This window comes from Orussus abietinus, unplaced genomic scaffold (genome assembly GCF_000612105.2).
Source record: "Orussus abietinus isolate OABI.00-Male unplaced genomic scaffold, Oabi_2.0 scaffold7, whole genome shotgun sequence".
NCBI classification, from domain to species: Eukaryota; Metazoa; Arthropoda; class Insecta; order Hymenoptera; family Orussidae; genus Orussus; species Orussus abietinus.
Window position 1 is genome coordinate 2,037,622 of NW_019394453.1, and position 18,176 is coordinate 2,055,797.

The following is an 18,176-nucleotide window of genomic DNA, read 5'->3' on the forward strand; positions in this document are numbered from 1 at the left end:
TGAACTATCTCCAGCCATCTCGCGTTTTTTATCACCTCTTCTTTTGCGTACGAAACTCGTTTGTCGACGAGGCAAACTGGGAAGCCGTAAAGCTCGCTTTTAGAAGAATTCACAGGTGCTCGCCGATATGGGGAGATTAATTTCTAGCACCTCGGCACTTACGTCCCTCTGACGTTCGCAAGGGTTCCCAGTGACGTAACGAGGAGAATAGTTACGTCTCCGATACGTTCTCCTGGTGCCCCTTCCCGAGGTAACATCCTCCCAGAAAGCCGTTCGCCGTTTCCTAGCCATCCCTGAGAGGCTCTTCTTCGGCGACCCGTTCTCCAGCGGGACCACCAGTCGCATCCTCGAGTTCCCTCGAGACGGTACCTGCGAAAAACTCCTTCTCTGCCTGAGACTTGTGAAAGTGAACGTCCGATTCTCGTCGTCTTCGCGCCTCCTCCGGTGGACACTATGACGTCCTTTAGGACGTTCTTCGGCCTGATTGTCGGCAAGTATCCTGAAAAAAGGACCTCTATTAATCTCCCTCCTATTTATAACTAAATATATGACGCTATAATTAACGATTTTCAATAACAAGTGAAATTGCCGAAGAGACCACGGTATGCACCTTGAGAAAAAAAAATTCATCGAACCAGAGAAGTTTCGTTAATTCAAAGAATAATCATTAAACTCGGATGAAGTCAAATAATTATTCTTTGAATTAACAAAATATTTCACTGGTTCAATGAACATGCTTTTCTCGGCGCAGAGTGCAGCGAAGGTTACCGAAATTGTCAAATTGTACAATTTTTCCAATTTTCCAAAACGACTTAAGAAATGTATTGAGGCTAAAGATTGCGGTTTTTTTTTAAATGTCTTTGACCAGTTGCTGGCGTTGATTCGCTAATTTATGAGGCAGTTATGTTTTGTTATAATATTTGTAAAATTGCGAGAATTTTCGTATTAACAAATTAAGATGTTTAAAGGGATATGGATAGAGATAAATTCGTGGTGTAGAGTGATTTTCAGGGCGTGTCGAGAATGGTGAAAATCAATTTTGTTCTCTTTAGGAGTTTAGTCGCACCTCGGTGCTTTCTTTTGGCATGAACGCTTCTCTTTTGACACGGAATCCTCCCACACAGCGTTCCGGTTTCTCGGTCGCGGGCATTGCCGTTTAATGGGGAGTATACAGAGCGTATATTGCGTGAATATCTCACCTATTATGTAGATTTCAGTGAGAAAACGATTTATCCATATCCGTCTAACATCTCCGCATCGGTTACCTTCGCACACCGTGAGAGAACGCACACACAGTAAGACGCATTACATTTATTGCCGCTTAACTGTAGACGCGTGCAATTTCTCCTAGGAACGGGAAAACGGCGGAACAATCAATTAATTAGCGGTTTCATTGGGTTAATTGTTACTAAATTGCGGCAATAAAGGTTAACGACGTTGGCGGAGCTCTCTTATCCAGGAATCGCTATTCCGCGCGCACTCGGGAATTATTTATCACCAACAGCTACTCTTAACAAATGACACAGGATCTATCTCTCTAACTCGACCGGTATACTCGACTCGGCGTAATATAATATAATTACGTAATTACGACTTAAAGATAAAGGAAACTACAAACGTACAAATAATCGCAAAAAATCAGCGAACGATTCCCTTACTTTCGTTACATCTGCGAGGGAGAACATTTCATTGAACCAAAGGAACATTCCCTTGAATGTAGAAGAAATATTTTCTTAATTCAAGGAATTAATTAATTCGACTCAAACGCGAATAAATTGGACGCAAGGTATCTTCGGAATTCTGATAATTATTTTGAGTATGTTTGAGTAAAATAGTTATTCTTTGAATTAACAAGCTATTTCTCTGGTTCAATGAATTTTGTTTTCCTTCAGGGTGGAAATTACGAAGGCGCCTTTCGTGTTCCATTTACTTGATTAATTTCCGCGTAATTGAAATCGTCAACGACCTCATTGACTGAGATGAGTGAAATCGAGGGATTTCGACTTCGTTGTTAGCGTGTTCTTTTTCTTGAGAGACTATGTCGAAACCGTGTAGTGTCGAATCTCTGATGTGGAGAGTCGAGGGACATATGAATAGACCTTTCTGCAATTATTACTCTTCGTTGTGTATAGTGGGAGTATTGTGGAGTTGCATTCTGGGTCTTCAGCGGCCTCCGCCGAGATATTCTCAGCAGTACATGCCGGAAACATCGTTCACCTGTCGCAATAAGATCGTCGGCAGCTACTACGCCGACCCCGAGACGGACTGTCAGCTCTTCCACGTTTGCGTCTCTGTAGCAGGCACCGTGCAAGACTACAAGTACGTCAAGGCCGTCAAATCATCCCCTGGAACATAAACAGAGTGTTCTACCCTAAGAAAACATTTTTTTCTTCTCTTTCAAAAAAATAGTTTCCTTAAAAGAATTTTTTTTCTCCAGAAATTCATTACTCATTATGTAAATTTACTAAGAATATTAAATATGTGTTTTTTTTTTTTACTAGGTTCCTGTGTCCAAACGACACAGCCTTCGACCAGGAGAGTCAGACCTGCGCGGATTGGTACGACGTGGATTGCGAAGCTGCCACGTTGTACTACGCTAGTGACAACTTTGACCTGTACCGAATAGGTTCAGGACTCGAATCTTTGCACTACGACAGCATCCGTACGGATGCCGAGCCCCAGGACCATCTCCAGCGGAGCGAGACCAATGATCCCGTGCGATCTTCGGCGAATTCTCTAACCAGGGTGTCGTCCAACAACTACAACGCTAATGGCAACACCAAGAACAAGGACGTAGCTCGTGGCAGTAACACTGGGGCCTTCTACAACAACCGCAACGCCGCCAAGGACGAGGATTACGACAACGAGAAAGTGTACCGCGAGGAGCCGATACCGGAGAGGAAGAAGACGGGGGTCAGGAAGATAGCGAGGAAGCAACAATACAACAGCAACGGCAACAACAACGACTTCTTTTCCTCCAGCACGGCAGCACCAGCCAGCCCTAGCTATTACAACGCAAACAATTACAACCAGCGACAACGTACGTCGTTCCCATCCTCGACAACCGTGAGGCCATCCAGCCAACAACAGGAACATTTCAGCACGAACGTGAATCAGAAATTCACAGTGTCGTCCTCGACCTACCGCCCGACCACGGTGTTCCAGGAGACATACAACAACTATCAGTCGCCCAGTTCTACCGCCAAGAGTACCGAGTACAACAATTTTAACAACGCGTACAATGGTAACCAGAATTTCAACGGGTTCAACCAGAGTCCGAGCACAACCGCGAAGCCGGTGAGCTACAACAACAAGAATTACAACGACCAAGCGAGTTTCGCTAATCAGTTCAGCCAGCAGGTGCATAGTCAGTCTACAACCCTGGCTCCGAGTACTAACTACAGGGCCAGTGATTATACAACGTTTCAGCAACGAAACTACAACAATATCCAGAGAACCACGGCCTCGGCAGGGTACTCTACTACGACAGCCGCCCCTACATTCTATGACAACCATAATGTTAACGCAAATGACGCTCAATACAACAGACCCGCCGCTCAGACCACGAGGAAGGATATCGTCCAGACAACGCAGAAATATCTAACGAATAATTATGCAGCTAGTAGCTACGTCCCCACTACGTACAGCCCCCTTACAACGAAGAAACTGATCAACACCGAGAACAACGCGAGAGGCGGCGATCGGTACAATGCCCAGAATAATGATAACGGGCAGTATTTCGATAAGTCCGCTCAGGCCAAGTCCACGCAATTCTACGACACCACGAAAGCCCCGAAAAAGGCGACGCAATACAACTATGACAACAAATACTACGAAACGAGCACCGGAAATTATGACAACTACGATTTCGGAAGGTCGCCCTCGGGGATTGGGTTCAGTCCGTCTAGCATCAACCACCTTGCGGAATCGCCCAGGTCTACAACTCCAGTTCCCAGGTATCCGTGTCGTTGAATGTTGTTTTCTGAAAGCACGTACAAGGATAAGTTACAATAGAGGGTTGAAAGTAGATTGTAAAAGTAGTTTGACATTAAACAAGGATCATCATCACCTGATTTGATACACTTTCCAGGAGAACCGGTGCCCCCAGCACGTACAACCCGAACACCTTCGTCAGTACCCAGAGGCCACAGGCTGCGCAGACGACGCCTCGAAGCACCACCTACGTCAGCGGTTCTGCAAGACCTTTCTCGACGACGGCGAGATTCTCCGAAGCGACCACGCCCAAGCCCAAGACCGGAAAGAAGAACGATTACGATTACGCGTACTACGACAATGTTGGTACCTTAGAGTACGACGGTCTCGACCTGGAACACGTGACCGGCAACAAGGAGTCCGCCAAGATCTCGAGGAATTGAATTCCCGGCTCCGCACTGAGAGAAATGTAGGCCCCGACTAAAAGTCCTACAAAAACAAGCGGGAGGGAACGCCCTCGTTAGCAAAAGCCACGAACTAAACGGCATTCGGATACGTTACCGGGGAAGCGACGTCAGGGGAACGTTTCTCGGTTTGTTTATGCGGATTTTTTTTTGCGTACATATACATTGGCATTGTTACAAAGTTGCGTCATTGGTCAAAGCTTGAAAATAGTGTACGAAACTATCAATTTCGCGTGCGATATTTGATTGTATGACGTTGAGAATCGAGCCCCTGTTCTCGCGCTCTACCAAAGCGTCAGTCAGGGCGGCCATTTGCATTTTTCTGAGTGCACAGCTCCGGGTCTCAAGTTCCTCAGGAAGCGGATAATCGGCTTCTTCTCATTGTTATTTTTTTTCCCTCTCCTTTCCACCCTCGATCGTCCATCGTGCGTCGGTTTTTAATGTCTGGCGACGATCGACGAGATCGTTCGCATTTCTGAGGGACTTGCGCGCGTCTGGAGGTCACCGACCCTCGACGACTGGTCGGCCTAGCATGACATCTTAAAACGGCTGACTCGCTTCGAATTCCCATTTAAATCGAGGCTGGGCACGTGAATAATGCCTTGAGAAATCCACCTGGCACCAAATTAACTTAATTTTAGATGCTATTCCCTGCGTTTATCGAGATTCTCCCCGAAAGCCGTTATCCAATATGGCGGCCGGGGGTTCCACGATTAGAACGCCGACGCTTCGGCATTGGATTGGATTTTGCGAGCAGGGAAGCTGCCAACCGATTTTCGCGGACGCGGATCACTCTATTTCTCTTTCACCCTTTTTATTCCAGAGTTTAAGTCCTGTTTGTTCTCTTATGGATCGTATCTTTAGCGATTCGCTTGAGCCACGGATAAGTTGGTGCTGCTTCTTCCAGTTCCGATGTCCCTTCGGGTGTTTTGGTGCGAAGCGAAATCGCCTCTCGGACGGATTCCGCGAGACTTGTTTTTAGTTTGTCCACTGAATCGCTGGAGAATCTTTTTGTATATATACAGAAACGAGCTCGCACGAATTGCGTTCAATTCGAGTACTCTCTTGCTGCCCGTACTGAGTGTATATACATTAATAATATATTTTAAATAAAAAATGCATAAAATACAAATCCTGGTTTCGTTTCATTCCTCCTTATTTTTAATCTAACCTTTTGATTAGTAGGAAAGGATATCTTCTGTGAACTAATCGTCTAAATGTTGAAATGTTGGCAGCGGTGTATGAATTGCCAATATGGCGACTCGCCCGAATGTGGCGCCATCTTTTCGGAAAAACGCGAATTCTTGTGGCGACTCGAGGCGCCATCTTGCCGGACGTTTCAGAACCTTGGCAAAATCGGTTTCGAAACAAAATAGAGAGCTCGGAATTGAGATATTTCAGTTCTCAAACAACAAAAATGTGTATTTTACCGTGTTGACTTAATTGTACTGTGATAAGAGCAATAAATTTGTACATTAAGATTCGTCGTTCAATACTCTAAGTAATTTCATCAGTGGTGTACTCCACGCGGACGTCAATTACATCATCGTTTAGTGAGTTCCTTCCTCGACATTTTAGCTGTTAGGAGGCTTCGAATCTATAATATTGAATACTGAATCCTTTTAAAAATAGTTCAGTTACGATGTCTAATTGAAGAAATTATCGATCATTGTCTATAACGTGTTTCGTTACAAGATTAGAACTGGCTCTTTGAGGTTAAGTTACCACGCACACGTCTTAGAGTTTCACCTCGTTACAGATCTTGCAAAATGTCTGTTTTGTAATGTTTCTATTTCTGGTCGCGTATTTTATTCTTAAAAATACGCTGTGTAATGCGCCCTATGATTTGAAATTTAGATCTTAACTTATCGACTGCTTAGAAGTTTGCGATATTTAAATAGCAAAAGAAATATTGTTCTGTTTTGACTTTGTGGTATTTACATTTGTCCATACAAACATTACAGCCAGTCCCTTAACGAAGGAAAGCATGGGGAATACGATAACGATGGCCACTGTCTCGGCTGCAGACGTCATTGTCCAAAATCGTGATCATGAATTACCAAAGACAAAATATATGCACGCTTCTTTTCAAGGAGAGCCTCCAGCCGAATGTCCTATGCATAAGTCTAAAGCTCAACCAGTAACTGGAAAATCTGCCAGCGAATGTCCAATAAATAAGTCAGACGAGAGTGACATTAATCCACTCAATATGGTATAAACCGCAATCCCATAATTTATTCTATACTTTTAAGTATGCGTTGCCAAACTTATTAATTTATATGAATATAGATGCCTCCTGCGAATCAGCTGCCAGCGCCTGATCAACCTTTCCCGTTGCCTACGGATAGGCAAGTATCGACAATTCCCAAAGCTACGGGTGAAGGAGAATTTTGGGTATATCCTTCTCAGCAAATGTTCTGGAATGCCATGTTAAGGAAAGGATGGCGCTGGAAAAGTGATGATATAGCACCTAAAGATATGGATGATATTATCAAGATTCACAATGCTAATAACGAGCAGGCATGGCAAGAAGTACTGAAGTGGGAAGCACTTCATGCACGTGAATGTTGTACTCCAAAATTAAAAAGCTTTGGTGGAAAAGCTACGCAATATTCTCCTCGTGCTCGCATCCGTTACTGGATGGGGTAAGCGATTACTTATATTATATTTTTTTCTCAAAGGTAGCGGTAAGAGATTATTAAAATATGTAAATTTTCTTTATATGCAGGTATGAATTACCTTTCGATCGTCATGACTGGATCATAGACAGATGTGGGAAGGATGTTAGATACGTTATTGATTATTATGACGGTGGTACAGTAGACAAAAAGTATACATTTGCGCTTTTGGATGTGCGGCCAGCGATGGACTCTTGGGAGAATATTTGGGATCGCATGAAAGTTACTTGGTGGAGATGGAGATATAGCAATGCGTCCAATGAGCAATCGGAAGCTGCAATGCATTAAATCTTAAAACTGCTGGTTGGTTTATACGAAGTGGAGTGTTTTATTTATATTCTTGCAAATCCATGTTCAGATGGGTCATCTTGAAATTGGTAATAAAATACTCCCTAGGTCTATATGTTTGAAACGTACATTACTTTCGCCCATCACAGCTCATTGTAAGTAAAATTATAGGCATAAATAGTCGACTGGTTAAACAAAGGAATAAATACAATGACAGGTACTAATAATGGTATTATGTAGTAGTCATTACACTACAACTTTTAATTTTTAAGTAGCAGATGTTAAAATGTAAAGTAACATTATTTATTTATTATCATATATCGCAATTCCTATATGTCAACCATTTAAATCAAATATCATATTTGAGGTTCAAGTAATCCAGATTTTACATCTTATTGTTAGACTAAAAATATAGTTTGATTAGGTAACACCCAAAGCTGTAACATAAGAAAATTGTAAAAAAAATAAAAAATTATTTATAGAAGGTAAAGTGTATGATAAATAAAAATAAGACAGTTGTTAAATATGCAGTCGTTCAAATTATTTTAAAGTAAACACAGAAGTTCGTAAACCTGAATTAACACAAATTGGCCATGACTTCTTCCTTTGTTTTATGACTTCTACTGTTTTTTTACTAGCAACAACAAACATACCCATAGTGTAGACGTCAAAGCGTGATATGCTTCTTCAGATAAGTAATACATGCCTTTAATACAAAGATTGATGGCAAGCTGAATTGATAACCTCGTATAAATGATAAGTACGATTTATAGAACACTGATTGAAAAGATTCCTACTTCATGGTAAGTATTTTCCTCTATCTCACGAAGTGCATGGTACCGATGCGAACACTTGAAAAATTATATCTTAACATTTTATCAAGATTACTGGTATAAAAAATGTATTAAACAAGAGTGTCTTGAGTGTTTGTTACTGTAGATATCTTCTTCGGCAGTGTTCAAACAAACTATTGATGTATTGGGTGGAAAACTGCTAGTGATCCGCAGTCTGCTCAACAGTTAGGAACTACTCCGGACAACATTTCTTAATGATTACCATGAATCGAATATATTTATTATTGTGCATCATCGGACTAGGGCAGTGTTACACGATTGAACGGATTACTGAGCCACTAGATCTCGGAGAAGGTCCACACTGGAATGCTTTCAATCAAATTCTCTACTTTGTCGACATTACGAATGGCACAATTAATCTCTACGACCCAGCAACCAAAGAACATAACTCCACTACTTTAGGTAAACATTTTGATATTATGAAGATAATATAAAAACATTCCTGCTAACCACTATGATAATTTTCGTGTTAACAAAGAAATATCACATTAGGTAACTTTCGATAAATAGTAAACATTTCAGGCAGTGGACCGGTATCTTTTATAATACCAGTGGCAGGAACAACAGATGAATTCCTGGTGTCGACAGGATTGGATATTAGACATATTACATGGGATGGTCAGAATGATTCTCAAGTACAGAGTTCCATACTCTACACAGCGACACAGAAACATGATGGGTCTCGATTCAACGATGCTAAAGTAGATCGAATTGGTCAGCTGTGGGCTGGTGTGTAATGTTACAATGATGAGCTAGTTATGATATACTTATTAATTTATTTAAATTCTACATTCCCAAATTCTCATCAATTATGATTTAAACGTAAAACAGAAAAGCAACAATGTAACTTAGGCATAACCGATGAAAAATAAGCTGTTGTTAAGATAAGTGCATACTTCATACAGGTACCATGGGACCCGAACCCACTCCAAATAACATAACGCTAAGAACAGGAAAATTATACAGCGTCGCATCTACAACACCACTAAAATCACATTTGGAAAATATTTTAATATCGAATGGTCTAGCTTGGACCATAGATGGAAGCGTCATGTACTATATTGATTCTGGAGACTACACTGTTGATAAATTTGACTTCAATCCAACCGATGACGAATCACTTCGTAAGTCTTACTTCTTTGTTCTATTACATTTCTTAAATCTCTTACAGTAAAATGCAAATGCCTTTAAACGATATTTCCGTTGATAATGAATAAAATTCTAATGTTTTACTGGTAATAATAATTAGGTAACAGACAAACAATTTTTAACTTAACAAAAGAAGGGCTTAAAGGGTTACCAGATGGGATGACGATTGACACAAAAGGAAATCTTTGGATCGCTTGTTATGGAGGCTATCAGGTAACTCTCTGGATAGCTTTATATGATGTCTCAGTAATCAATTTTCTTATATCGCCAATGATGCTTTATCAGGTAATCGTTGTTAATCCAGACGAAGGTAAGTTAGTAAAGACAATACCAATCAATGCCTCACAAGTGACTTCAGTTACTTGGGGCGGTGCAAACCTCAACGAGTTATACGTAACCTCAGCACGAATAGGACTAAGTGCTGACGAAATAAAAAAGTATCCTCACAGTGGATCTACCTTCCGAATAACTGATCTTGGTGCGAGAGGTTATCCTGGTGACAATTATGGAATGTACACTCAACCAAGGACTTCGGGTTACGGTCGCCCTAACCTAAGTATGCCGTGGCAGGCCGCTTTATTCATTGCTTTTTTAATTAATTACGCCTTTATATTTTAAAAAGAAGAGAAAAAAGCTAAGATCACTGTTTCTACATTTCAGAACACCAACATTGAAAAATACAAATAAGTTTTAGGTAGAAAGTAAACACGTGGTTGAAAATCGAAACGTTCAACGGATCCTTTCTTCTAAACACATGCATTACTGCTTTGAGTGGGTGATGTTGAATAATCTAACTCAGATAAAAAAAAAGAAAGAAAGCGTCAGGAACGCTCGTGGAACGTTTCGGAGTCCAAGCGTCACTCGATAATTTTGTTAATAAATAAACTGCTTCAGCAACATTCAATATCCTATGTGTTTTATTCTTACACATTTATAACACTTCAAATTGTAACAACAGGCCACCTTCCGCTTTGACAATATACAGACCCCCTAATTCCTTTGACCATTATCCAACGTAATCTTTACAATATTCTACAGTCGTCCCTAGAAAAAATGCAACATTCCGAGTATTCTGTACAAGTAGTCGTCTTCGACGATCAAACGCACACTAAACTACAGAGCTCTCAAGCATTCTCAATTAGTTTTCTTCTTCGCTTTTGGTGTCCTGTTATGTGAACTGCAATGTGCACACCGCGGCACATATATTTACATAAAATGTTTCCTTTCTTCCTTTCATTAAGCAGATTATTAATTCCCTATCAGTGGGTGAAACGCGTAGCCACAGAGTAAATGACATATATAACCTTTCTTTCGCACATTTCAAATTAACTTTGTATAATAAAAACAAATCAATACCGCTTCGATAGTTACTTTTTTTCATGTATATAATTATAGCAAAGAAAAATAAATAATATTCTTTAAGAATATAAATTAATGGTACAATGCAACTCGATGCATACCCACTTTTAGTTGTAAGATCTGAAAGTCGTAGCACCAGCGAATAGTGGTTACTTTTTAATATTAAGAGTAAAGTTTGGAATGGAAGTATGCGAAAGCTCGTTACATATAGATGACGAAATTGTTTAAATTTCAAAGTAACGTCGAATGCCTCCACCTTTGGCACAACTACATTCCGATGAATTATACAGACCGTAACAATTAGTTTACATGAGGCCAATTAGAGCACCGAAAGGTATAAACCTAATTAAGGAAATTATTCATCATGGAACGGTTCAATACGAAATGCATCACAGGCACAAAATGCAAGACTGAGTTTGACGAGAGAAGCCTGGACCTTCGAATTATTCAATTCACTTATGGCAGTTATGGAGCCTATTTGTTTTTAAAGTGGATGATGTGGCAAGTAATGAAGGCAAGTAGAAGCACCGCAAAGACAAGGGGTTTTGCTAAGATTTTGGACGGAATTAACCATGCCACCCCCATAATCAAATGTTATTTCTTCTCCGATGTCTATGTCTTTGGATGCAAATAAGCACAGATGAGGTATCGGGCTATTGACTCTAATTGGTACAAGAGTGGCGGTAGGCTGGCAACTGTGATTGCAATATCGACCGATGTTGCCGAAATACTTTGGATCTATACAGGTCATTATAGTTCGGTCTGACACATGTTCGGAGACCATGAGAACATAATTCATGGCACCGTCCCTCTGGTTCTGTTTGATTCGTTGTATCGCTTCGGTAGATCCTAGAACTTCACCGGCATATTCGCAAATAAACTGTCCTTTCTTTATCGACGTTTTGGTGAAAAGCCCAAGACCCTTGTTACTTGCCTCTGCCACATGTAGACAGTCTAAAGGGCCACTCTGAATGAGTCTGTTTCCACAATTCTCTCTACATTTGCAGTACGAGTTGCATTCAATGACAGGACCTGCAATTTTCTCGTCGCGTATGCGACCATCGATGTAATTAGGGGAACCACGAGTGCAGCAACAATCTAAACATTGTTGTTCGCAAGAACAGCCTTTGATGAATTCGGACTCGAAGTAATCGATATCCACACCAGGTCCTGGTATATTACTTTCCACGTACATTACCTCAGCCGACAAGTGTACATAATGGTCTTCGCCAGCTTTTGCCTTCATGCTCACCGTAATCATATGCTCATATGTTAATGTAAAAACCGAAGTGAATTGAGAAGTACTTCGGCAGGAAGCAGCACAACAGTAAAAAAGAAAGGCGTTCCTCTTTGATAAAATGCGATCGATGAACCAGGGAAAAGTTTTATATCGCAGATTATTAACGAGGTGAACTGACCTTTAAAAGTCCCTCGACCGATGACTTGATTGATTGAAGTGTTGCGCCGCTAGGCAGTGGAATGATTTTGTATACTACATATAAGACCGTTCCCAATAAGGATGCCTTTACCGTGAAACGTAATATTTTTGTGGACAATGAAAGTGGGGGTATCCTGTGGTTAGAAAAATATTGTTAATGAGTTATTTCTATTATCAGTGTGCATTTCAGAAGAGATCTTAGAATCAAGATTGTAATATAGAAAATTGTATCGTTGAACTAACCTTAGAATAGGAGGAATTTGCGAATGTTTCACTTTTCTCCAATTTTCGATTATCCCTGCCATATGACCGATACCAACAACAGCTACCACCCGACAAGGGGTTGTACCATGTGGCGTTCGTTGAGACAAAGCTGCTAATTGCAATGAATAGGTTAGGAAGATATCTCGTTCATTGATAAACACATCTCTAAGAGCCGGAAACTCTCCCGCCATTTCTGCTAACACTTCCTCTAAAAAGTCACGACGTTTCAGACGCTCAACTTCTTCTAGTGTAACAGCCTTACTGGGCACCAATAAATGCCAACCCATTTTTAAGGTTTGCCACCACGTTAAAGAGTTCAGGGCACGTTGAATGGTTATGTTGATGGGACGGTCTCCCAAATGAACCATGCACTTAGGAACTTTCTTTGCCTATGAGAGAAAATTAAGACACATTTCATTTTGACCTAGACAATTATAAAACTTATTGAAAAATCCAATGTATCGAACTAACCTCAACAAAAGCAGTACGGAATTCACCACCCGGTGCCATGCCTAATTCTTTTGTGAGACGAGCAGACATATTTAGAAGAAGTATGTACATAAGCCCGTTGAAAGCGCCATTCTGTTTGATTACATTGTAAATACTTTCTGTAAACAATGTAATGATAAGTTGGATGAAACGTACTTAAAATCATTAGCAGTTCATAACTTACGAAATGAAATGTTCTTCGCTTGTTCCATTATAGTATTCTCATCTAACTGCAGGATGTGAATCCTGGCACTGCATAGTTCAACCATAACCATATGAGGTTGCACCATTTGAATCACCTTTCAAACACGTTACATGATATATAAGTTTGAAAAGGATCTAATTATTCAAAGGTGTTAAAAGTTACCTTTGCAACATCCTTGTTACTTTCGATAGAAAAATGTGCCGTGCCGATTAGATACACTTTTCCACCATCCTGTGCTGTAAGAAGAGCAACTGTTTCCGGTAAATTATTATCTATGTTAGGATCATATTTCAAAGTTGGTGTTTGCGTCATATCAGAATCACTGTCATTATCCTCGATATCAGATTCTAAGCCAGAGCCAATGCTTTCTGTAACAAAGAAAAATTAATTCCTTAAGGCAAAAAGTACAAGAAAATTTGTCACAAACGTATCCAGGTCGGTCATACAAGTCCTCAACAGATGTGATTAACAGTTATCTACGAACATACCTTGGAACCTTCTAATTTTTCGTTTATTTGTATAATATGCAGGCATTGTGCGAGAATGAAACTCACTAGTGTTCCAGTAACAGAAATCTACATTGGAACACGTGACATTATTACGGCATTGATTTCATTATCCAATTACCTTGGTCTCGCATGGCTTGAAACCTTAAAAAGGTAGTTCTATCCGAGCACTGAATGGCACCGCCCGCACGTTAGTAGGTGATTGAAATTTTACATAAAAAAGGTAGTTAAAACAACAAAACATACTAACGTTCACTAGATGGAAGAAAGCTTATGTCATTCTCCATAGATTCGGTATGCCTCTGTTTATTACTATCGCTTCTCTCGCTATCTTCCCTTTCCATTTGAATGATAGTCGTCGAGGCAGAAGACTGCACGGTATCATTGAAGTCGGATGGTCCCAGCTTACCAGACTCTCTCGATATTAATTCATCTAATGGACTTCGCAAACTTATTCGAGGATCGATGACATTATCTCCTTTCTCATTAACGATGCTAAAATCTTCATTCTCGGTCAGCGGTAAATCTTCCTTTACATCTCCGATTGCATGTTCCTTGAATGCATTTGAAGTGGTTGACATTCTGCACCTGTTAGTTGACATATATTACATTCCAAAGTTAATTGTACCCTCAATGGGAAGCTTAACAAATCTTCTAAATAAAATTAATTTAGAGGAGGTTTAAAAGATTTCCGTGTATTTAGCGAGTTATTATTAAAAGGAGCATCGCACTCCTGTTATACAGAGCCGACGACATAACCTCCTTTATGAATTAATTCACGTACCACAGCAAGACTGTAGGAAACTGGGTTGCATTCGAACTAATGTGACGGATAAATAAGTGTTTTAGTGTTTGCGGGCCAAAAGTTGTCCAGTAAACCATGGCAAATCTCGAACTACAATGTGCAAAGCTTCATGAAGACGAAAAATCCTTACTTGCCCTTATTCACCAATTCAACAGCAATTCCCGACCAGTAACGTCGGTAAAAACTGGGTACGATTTATTTACACCTCTCCGGAAGATTAAATAAAACATATGATAGAAACTTAAAATACCAAGTAAAACTAACACAATGTGATAAATGCATATAATGGTTATTCCGGTAAACGTGTCAGCTCCTCGTAGATGTCGTAGACCGCCATCTGTGGGCCTAAAATTTTATTTTTTGACCACCACCAGGAGTTACAAGATCGAGGCGAAATTGCATTCCTGCACCATCTAGCGGAAATGCGAAGAATCACAAGCCCTTTCTAAAACCAATATTTAAACCTATTTCAATCGTAACAGCTGTAAATCCTACAATTAATTTGAAAGATGCAATTATTAAGCGAGTATATTTGTTTAATAACCTAAAAAATATGAATTGCGTGGAAAAAATAAACGCCCCCGGGTGGGATCGAACCACCAACCTTTCGGTTAACAGCCGAACGCGCTAGCCAATTGCGCCACGGAGGCGATTGGTGTAACCTCAATAATTACTGTACATAATCTACAGGGGCTATGCATGCCTAACAAACAGTCCACAAACAATTAATTTATACATAATTTATATATAAACCAACTGCTTGAAATCTAGGACCACCATTTTTCAATTCTAACCTAGCATCGACTTGATAACGGCACTATTGGATAGCAATAAAAATAGAAAGGTGATTGCACGTTCATAGCGCAATAAATATAAACGATTTTAATAAGCAGCGACACGGAATTATCTTGGAAAGAAAGCCAGATATAACAGGAAATATTAAACGAGGTCGAGCGAACCAAGTCGTGCTTTTGCATTTTGACGTAGATCGCCTGAGTAATCGAAATCAACTATTTTGGCTTTCAGGTGGAATTAATTGGCTGAACGGTAAACCAGGGCCACTGACGGCGGGATTATCATTAATATTAATCGGGAAGTGTCTCCCCGAAGGTGAGAAACGGCCAGTAATCTTAGACCATGCCAAAAGAGGTTAAATTTCCAACGTATCTCCTATGTTTCGGTTTAACGAGACCAACCATGGATGACGTAAGCAACTGATGTAAACCCGCCTAACGACGCCGAAGGTTCCGAAATATTTACCATTTCCCTTGAATATTCAAGGTCGACGAGTCGAGTGGACAGGCCCACTATGCCATTCAGTGCGGGGGTCTAAATAGATCGATTAACAAACCGATTTGCATTTAAGCGTAACTAACTCGATGCAGCGCACAGTTGCATTTATGCAAACTCGCGCGGCTTACAAATGGCGGCATCGCCGGAGCGTTGGCAGGGTGCAAGACAAATTCAGCAATTCTCTTATCCATTGCTTGATGACGTCAGTAAGCTACATATGGTTCAAGAGAAAATATGGAAATTCGGGATAACCGTATGAATTGCGGCATAATTAGTTATATGGAAGTAATTAAGCAGACGCCGTGAGAGTCGCGACTCTCTTGGCACGGTTCGGTGTAGATGGTAAAAGGAAGCGTTCCTTTTTTTTCCAGGATCGATGCAGGGATGCGTAAGAGGGCGGTATCTCGGACGAAGAACCTTAAATGAAGACACTGCCGAAGAGCGGCAAGGTGTCGATAATGAATCTCAGGAGTTAATTAGCTCCGGAGGTGAGGCGATAGGTGGCTCGTCGTGGCATACCGATACCTCGGCAGCGCTGGAACTCCTTGGAGCAAAGCCTAACTGAAACGTCACGCCACTTGTTACTCGTTAGTGTGCACGATGCCATCTTTACTGGGCACTCAGGCTCGAGCTCCCTACAGGAGCCACATCGATGCCAACTGACCGTGTAATTAACAATGCCCCTCGACTTTATCCGCCCTACCACAAGCAACTTGCTACCGCAGAGTCAGAGACCAGCTGATGCTCCAAGGGACAGTTCCGCCTCGACCAGGGCCCTTCCTTATCACGCCCTATCAACCGGTACAAAGAGGTCGTTCGGTCAGCGCATTAAATCCCTGCGGATCTCGCTCGTCCCCTGCAATCATCGCCGAAGAGGAAAATAGTGGAAAATTGTCGCGATTACTAGACTATAGTAGCTAGGAGGAGCTAATTTCGATGTAAAGGTCCGGGACCCGATTCTTTAGTTCGTAAGGATTTTTTTTCGCATATCAATAGATTCGCAAGGAAAATGTTGCATTGTTGTGAAGTCCCGTCATTGGTCAACATTTGAAAGTTGTATGCGAAAGATGATCGTATGAAGTAGAGAATAGGGTCCGTGAAGTACTACACGAACAGCTGTTGGATGCCGTGACTAGTGTAAAACTGCGATATTAAGTCAGTAGGAAGTAGGTTTGGCTGTCTGGGTTGGCCCTTGATTTTATAGCGTCAATTGAGCATTGACAAGGAGTGCTTGGATTATGCTGGGCGGTGGTCGTTCGTTGCATCCGGGACAGCCAAGCCTGTGGTCCCGCATCTGATAGCCTCAGGATTTATGGCGACCCTGATGGTTCATTTAGTGCTAACACGGGAACAAGGGTGGGCCGAGACGCGTCCTTCCGTGTGCGTTAACTCGATGATACCTACAAAACCGTCCCCCTAACCCGAGGTCATTTGTTTCGATTTAGACCACGCTATATCCCCCCACAACGTGGATATACCAATGACATATGCTTAAGGAGATAAAAAAGTAGCATCCGAGAGGTCAATCGTTCGTGAAACTTTTCTCCGAACTGGGTGCACCGAATCGTTTCGAACATGAGAATGTGAATATGCAGATTAGAAGGAAGGTCCCGACACCCATGGAATATCAATTATTTCCAAATTTATTTACAGACATTCTTTTTATAAAGAATGAAATTTCATGGTCCTCAGGACCTTCGTTATAGCCCCCATAATTACGTTGTAAAGTTTTCAACGATTCGGTATCCTTAATTAGGAGAAAGGTTTCATAAACGAGACCTCTGACGCCACTTTCATATCACCTTAAGAGATATGATATAAAAGTCTGCCACGTGTGCACCTGGGATAAAATCCAGAAACCCGATGATCGTTAATCAAGACGGGAAACTAGCAACCACTCGAAACGACACCCTCGCCTAATGAAAGTATCTTATTAAATTAATAACTAACGCCCGCCCTTCGCTGGCGTTATACTCTCCCGTCTAATTACCAATATCTATTTCCATCGGTCTTTAATTAAATTTACATATCTGCCCGAGCGATCGCGGCTAATAAAATATTTGACGCGGTAATGTCGATCTCGTTCCTCGCGATCGCGATATTAATCTCCGATATAGCCACGTATCTACAATCGGCGATCCTCGAGTTACCGGCGCCTGAGTGTGCAATTATCGCGTCGGGTATCGATAAGTGCTCGATATTGCCGGTGAAAATACCGAAAGACCGAGTTTATCGGAAACTAGTAGTCAGTTGGAACTGGAGTCGCGATTTTATTGACCCAGCCGAGGCGAAAACGGCTACCACGTATATGAAGAGTTTATTGAACGCACATAACCATTTGGAAGGCAATATGAGAATTTATGATAAGGAAATGTCAATAAAATAATCGAAAAATTATTAATATAAACTGCAGCCTTAAATTTTACATATTTAAGCCTTTCGTGAACGTAG

General features: G+C 41.1%; 4 protein-coding genes and 1 non-coding gene across 11 annotated transcripts; 3 read left to right on the top strand and 2 right to left on the bottom strand.

Moving 5' to 3' along the window:
• Positions 1-321: 321 nt before the first annotated feature.
• Positions 322-4,774, top strand: LOC105704140 (probable serine/threonine-protein kinase clkA). The gene is made up of 4 exons (XM_012433112.1): positions 322-490; positions 2,133-2,319; positions 2,502-3,956; positions 4,091-4,774. The coding sequence occupies exons 1-4, from the start codon at positions 454-456 to the stop codon at positions 4,374-4,376; spliced, it is 1,965 nt and encodes a 654-aa protein (XP_012288535.1). The 5' UTR covers positions 322-453; the 3' UTR covers positions 4,377-4,774.
• Positions 4,383-14,749, bottom strand: LOC105704142 (traB domain-containing protein). 5 transcript variants are annotated; one of them, XM_012433114.2, is made up of 8 exons: positions 14,412-14,555; positions 13,878-14,215; positions 13,284-13,489; positions 13,101-13,215; positions 12,899-13,035; positions 12,407-12,816; positions 12,144-12,297; positions 4,383-4,422 (listed from the first exon to the last, which is right to left on the bottom strand). In XM_012433114.2, the coding sequence occupies exons 1-8, from the start codon at positions 14,507-14,509 to the stop codon at positions 4,414-4,416; spliced, it is 1,467 nt and encodes a 488-aa protein (XP_012288537.1). In that variant the 5' UTR covers positions 14,510-14,555; the 3' UTR covers positions 4,383-4,413. The 5 variants fall into 5 exon arrangements, with proteins under 5 accessions (XP_012288537.1, XP_012288539.1, XP_023288169.1 ...); XM_012433116.2 differs by lacking the exon at positions 4,383-4,422 and adding an exon at positions 14,563-14,749 and having other exon boundaries at positions 10,266-12,297; positions 14,412-14,447; XM_023432401.1 differs by lacking the exons at positions 4,383-4,422; positions 14,412-14,555 and adding an exon at positions 14,567-14,749 and having other exon boundaries at positions 10,266-12,297.
• Positions 5,749-7,847, top strand: LOC105704144 (cytochrome c-type heme lyase). 2 transcript variants are annotated; one of them, XM_012433120.1, is made up of 4 exons: positions 5,749-5,950; positions 6,362-6,609; positions 6,687-7,042; positions 7,126-7,847. In XM_012433120.1, exons 2-4 carry the CDS (start codon positions 6,385-6,387, stop codon positions 7,361-7,363), a joined length of 819 nt encoding a protein of 272 aa, XP_012288543.1. In that variant the 5' UTR covers positions 5,749-5,950; positions 6,362-6,384; the 3' UTR covers positions 7,364-7,847. The 2 variants fall into 2 exon arrangements, with proteins under 2 accessions (XP_012288543.1, XP_012288544.1); XM_012433121.2 differs by lacking the exon at positions 5,749-5,950 and adding an exon at positions 5,995-6,112.
• Positions 8,361-10,270, top strand: LOC105704143 (regucalcin-like). 2 transcript variants are annotated; one of them, XM_012433118.2, is made up of 6 exons: positions 8,361-8,619; positions 8,728-8,946; positions 9,123-9,341; positions 9,467-9,579; positions 9,652-9,922; positions 10,027-10,270. In XM_012433118.2, exons 1-6 carry the CDS (start codon positions 8,412-8,414, stop codon positions 10,038-10,040), a joined length of 1,044 nt encoding a protein of 347 aa, XP_012288541.1. In that variant the 5' UTR covers positions 8,361-8,411; the 3' UTR covers positions 10,041-10,270. The 2 variants fall into 2 exon arrangements, with proteins under 2 accessions (XP_012288541.1, XP_012288542.1); XM_012433119.1 differs by having other exon boundaries at positions 8,366-8,619; positions 8,740-8,946.
• A 259-nt stretch (positions 14,750-15,008) lies between the features above and the next one.
• Trnan-guu lies at positions 15,009-15,082 on the bottom strand. Its single transcript has one exon. It is a non-coding gene; the product is annotated as a tRNA-Asn (tRNA).
• Positions 15,083-18,176: the final 3,094 nt, after the last annotated feature.

Coding starts and splice junctions, on each gene's coding strand:
- LOC105704142 (XM_012433113.2), bottom strand. CDS start 14,509: ATGGTTTACTGGACAACTTTTGGCCCGCAAACACTAAAACACTTATTT. Junction 12,817..12,898: donor TCCGTACTGCTTTTGTTGAG/GTTAGTTCGATA, acceptor TTTCTCTCATAG/GCAAAGAAAGTTCCTAAGTG. Junction 12,298..12,406: donor CAAATTCCTCCTATTCTAAG/GTTAGTTCAACG, acceptor TTCTAACCACAG/GATACCCCCACTTTCATTGT.
- LOC105704143 (XM_012433118.2), top strand. CDS start 8,412: ATGATTACCATGAATCGAATATATTTATTATTGTGCATCATCGGACTA. Junction 8,620..8,727: donor ACATAACTCCACTACTTTAG/GTAAACATTTTG, acceptor TTCGATAAATAG/TAAACATTTCAGGCAGTGGA. Junction 8,947..9,122: donor AATTGGTCAGCTGTGGGCTG/GTGTGTAATGTT, acceptor TACTTCATACAG/GTACCATGGGACCCGAACCC.
- LOC105704144 (XM_012433120.1), top strand. CDS start 6,385: ATGGGGAATACGATAACGATGGCCACTGTCTCGGCTGCAGACGTCATT. Junction 6,610..6,686: donor ACATTAATCCACTCAATATG/GTATAAACCGCA, acceptor ATATGAATATAG/ATGCCTCCTGCGAATCAGCT. Junction 7,043..7,125: donor CGCATCCGTTACTGGATGGG/GTAAGCGATTAC, acceptor CTTTATATGCAG/GTATGAATTACCTTTCGATC.
- LOC105704140 (XM_012433112.1), top strand. CDS start 454: ATGACGTCCTTTAGGACGTTCTTCGGCCTGATTGTCG. Junction 491..2,132: donor GTTCTTCGGCCTGATTGTCG/GCAAGTATCCTG, acceptor CGTTGTGTATAG/TGGGAGTATTGTGGAGTTGC. Junction 3,957..4,090: donor TCTACAACTCCAGTTCCCAG/GTATCCGTGTCG, acceptor TACACTTTCCAG/GAGAACCGGTGCCCCCAGCA.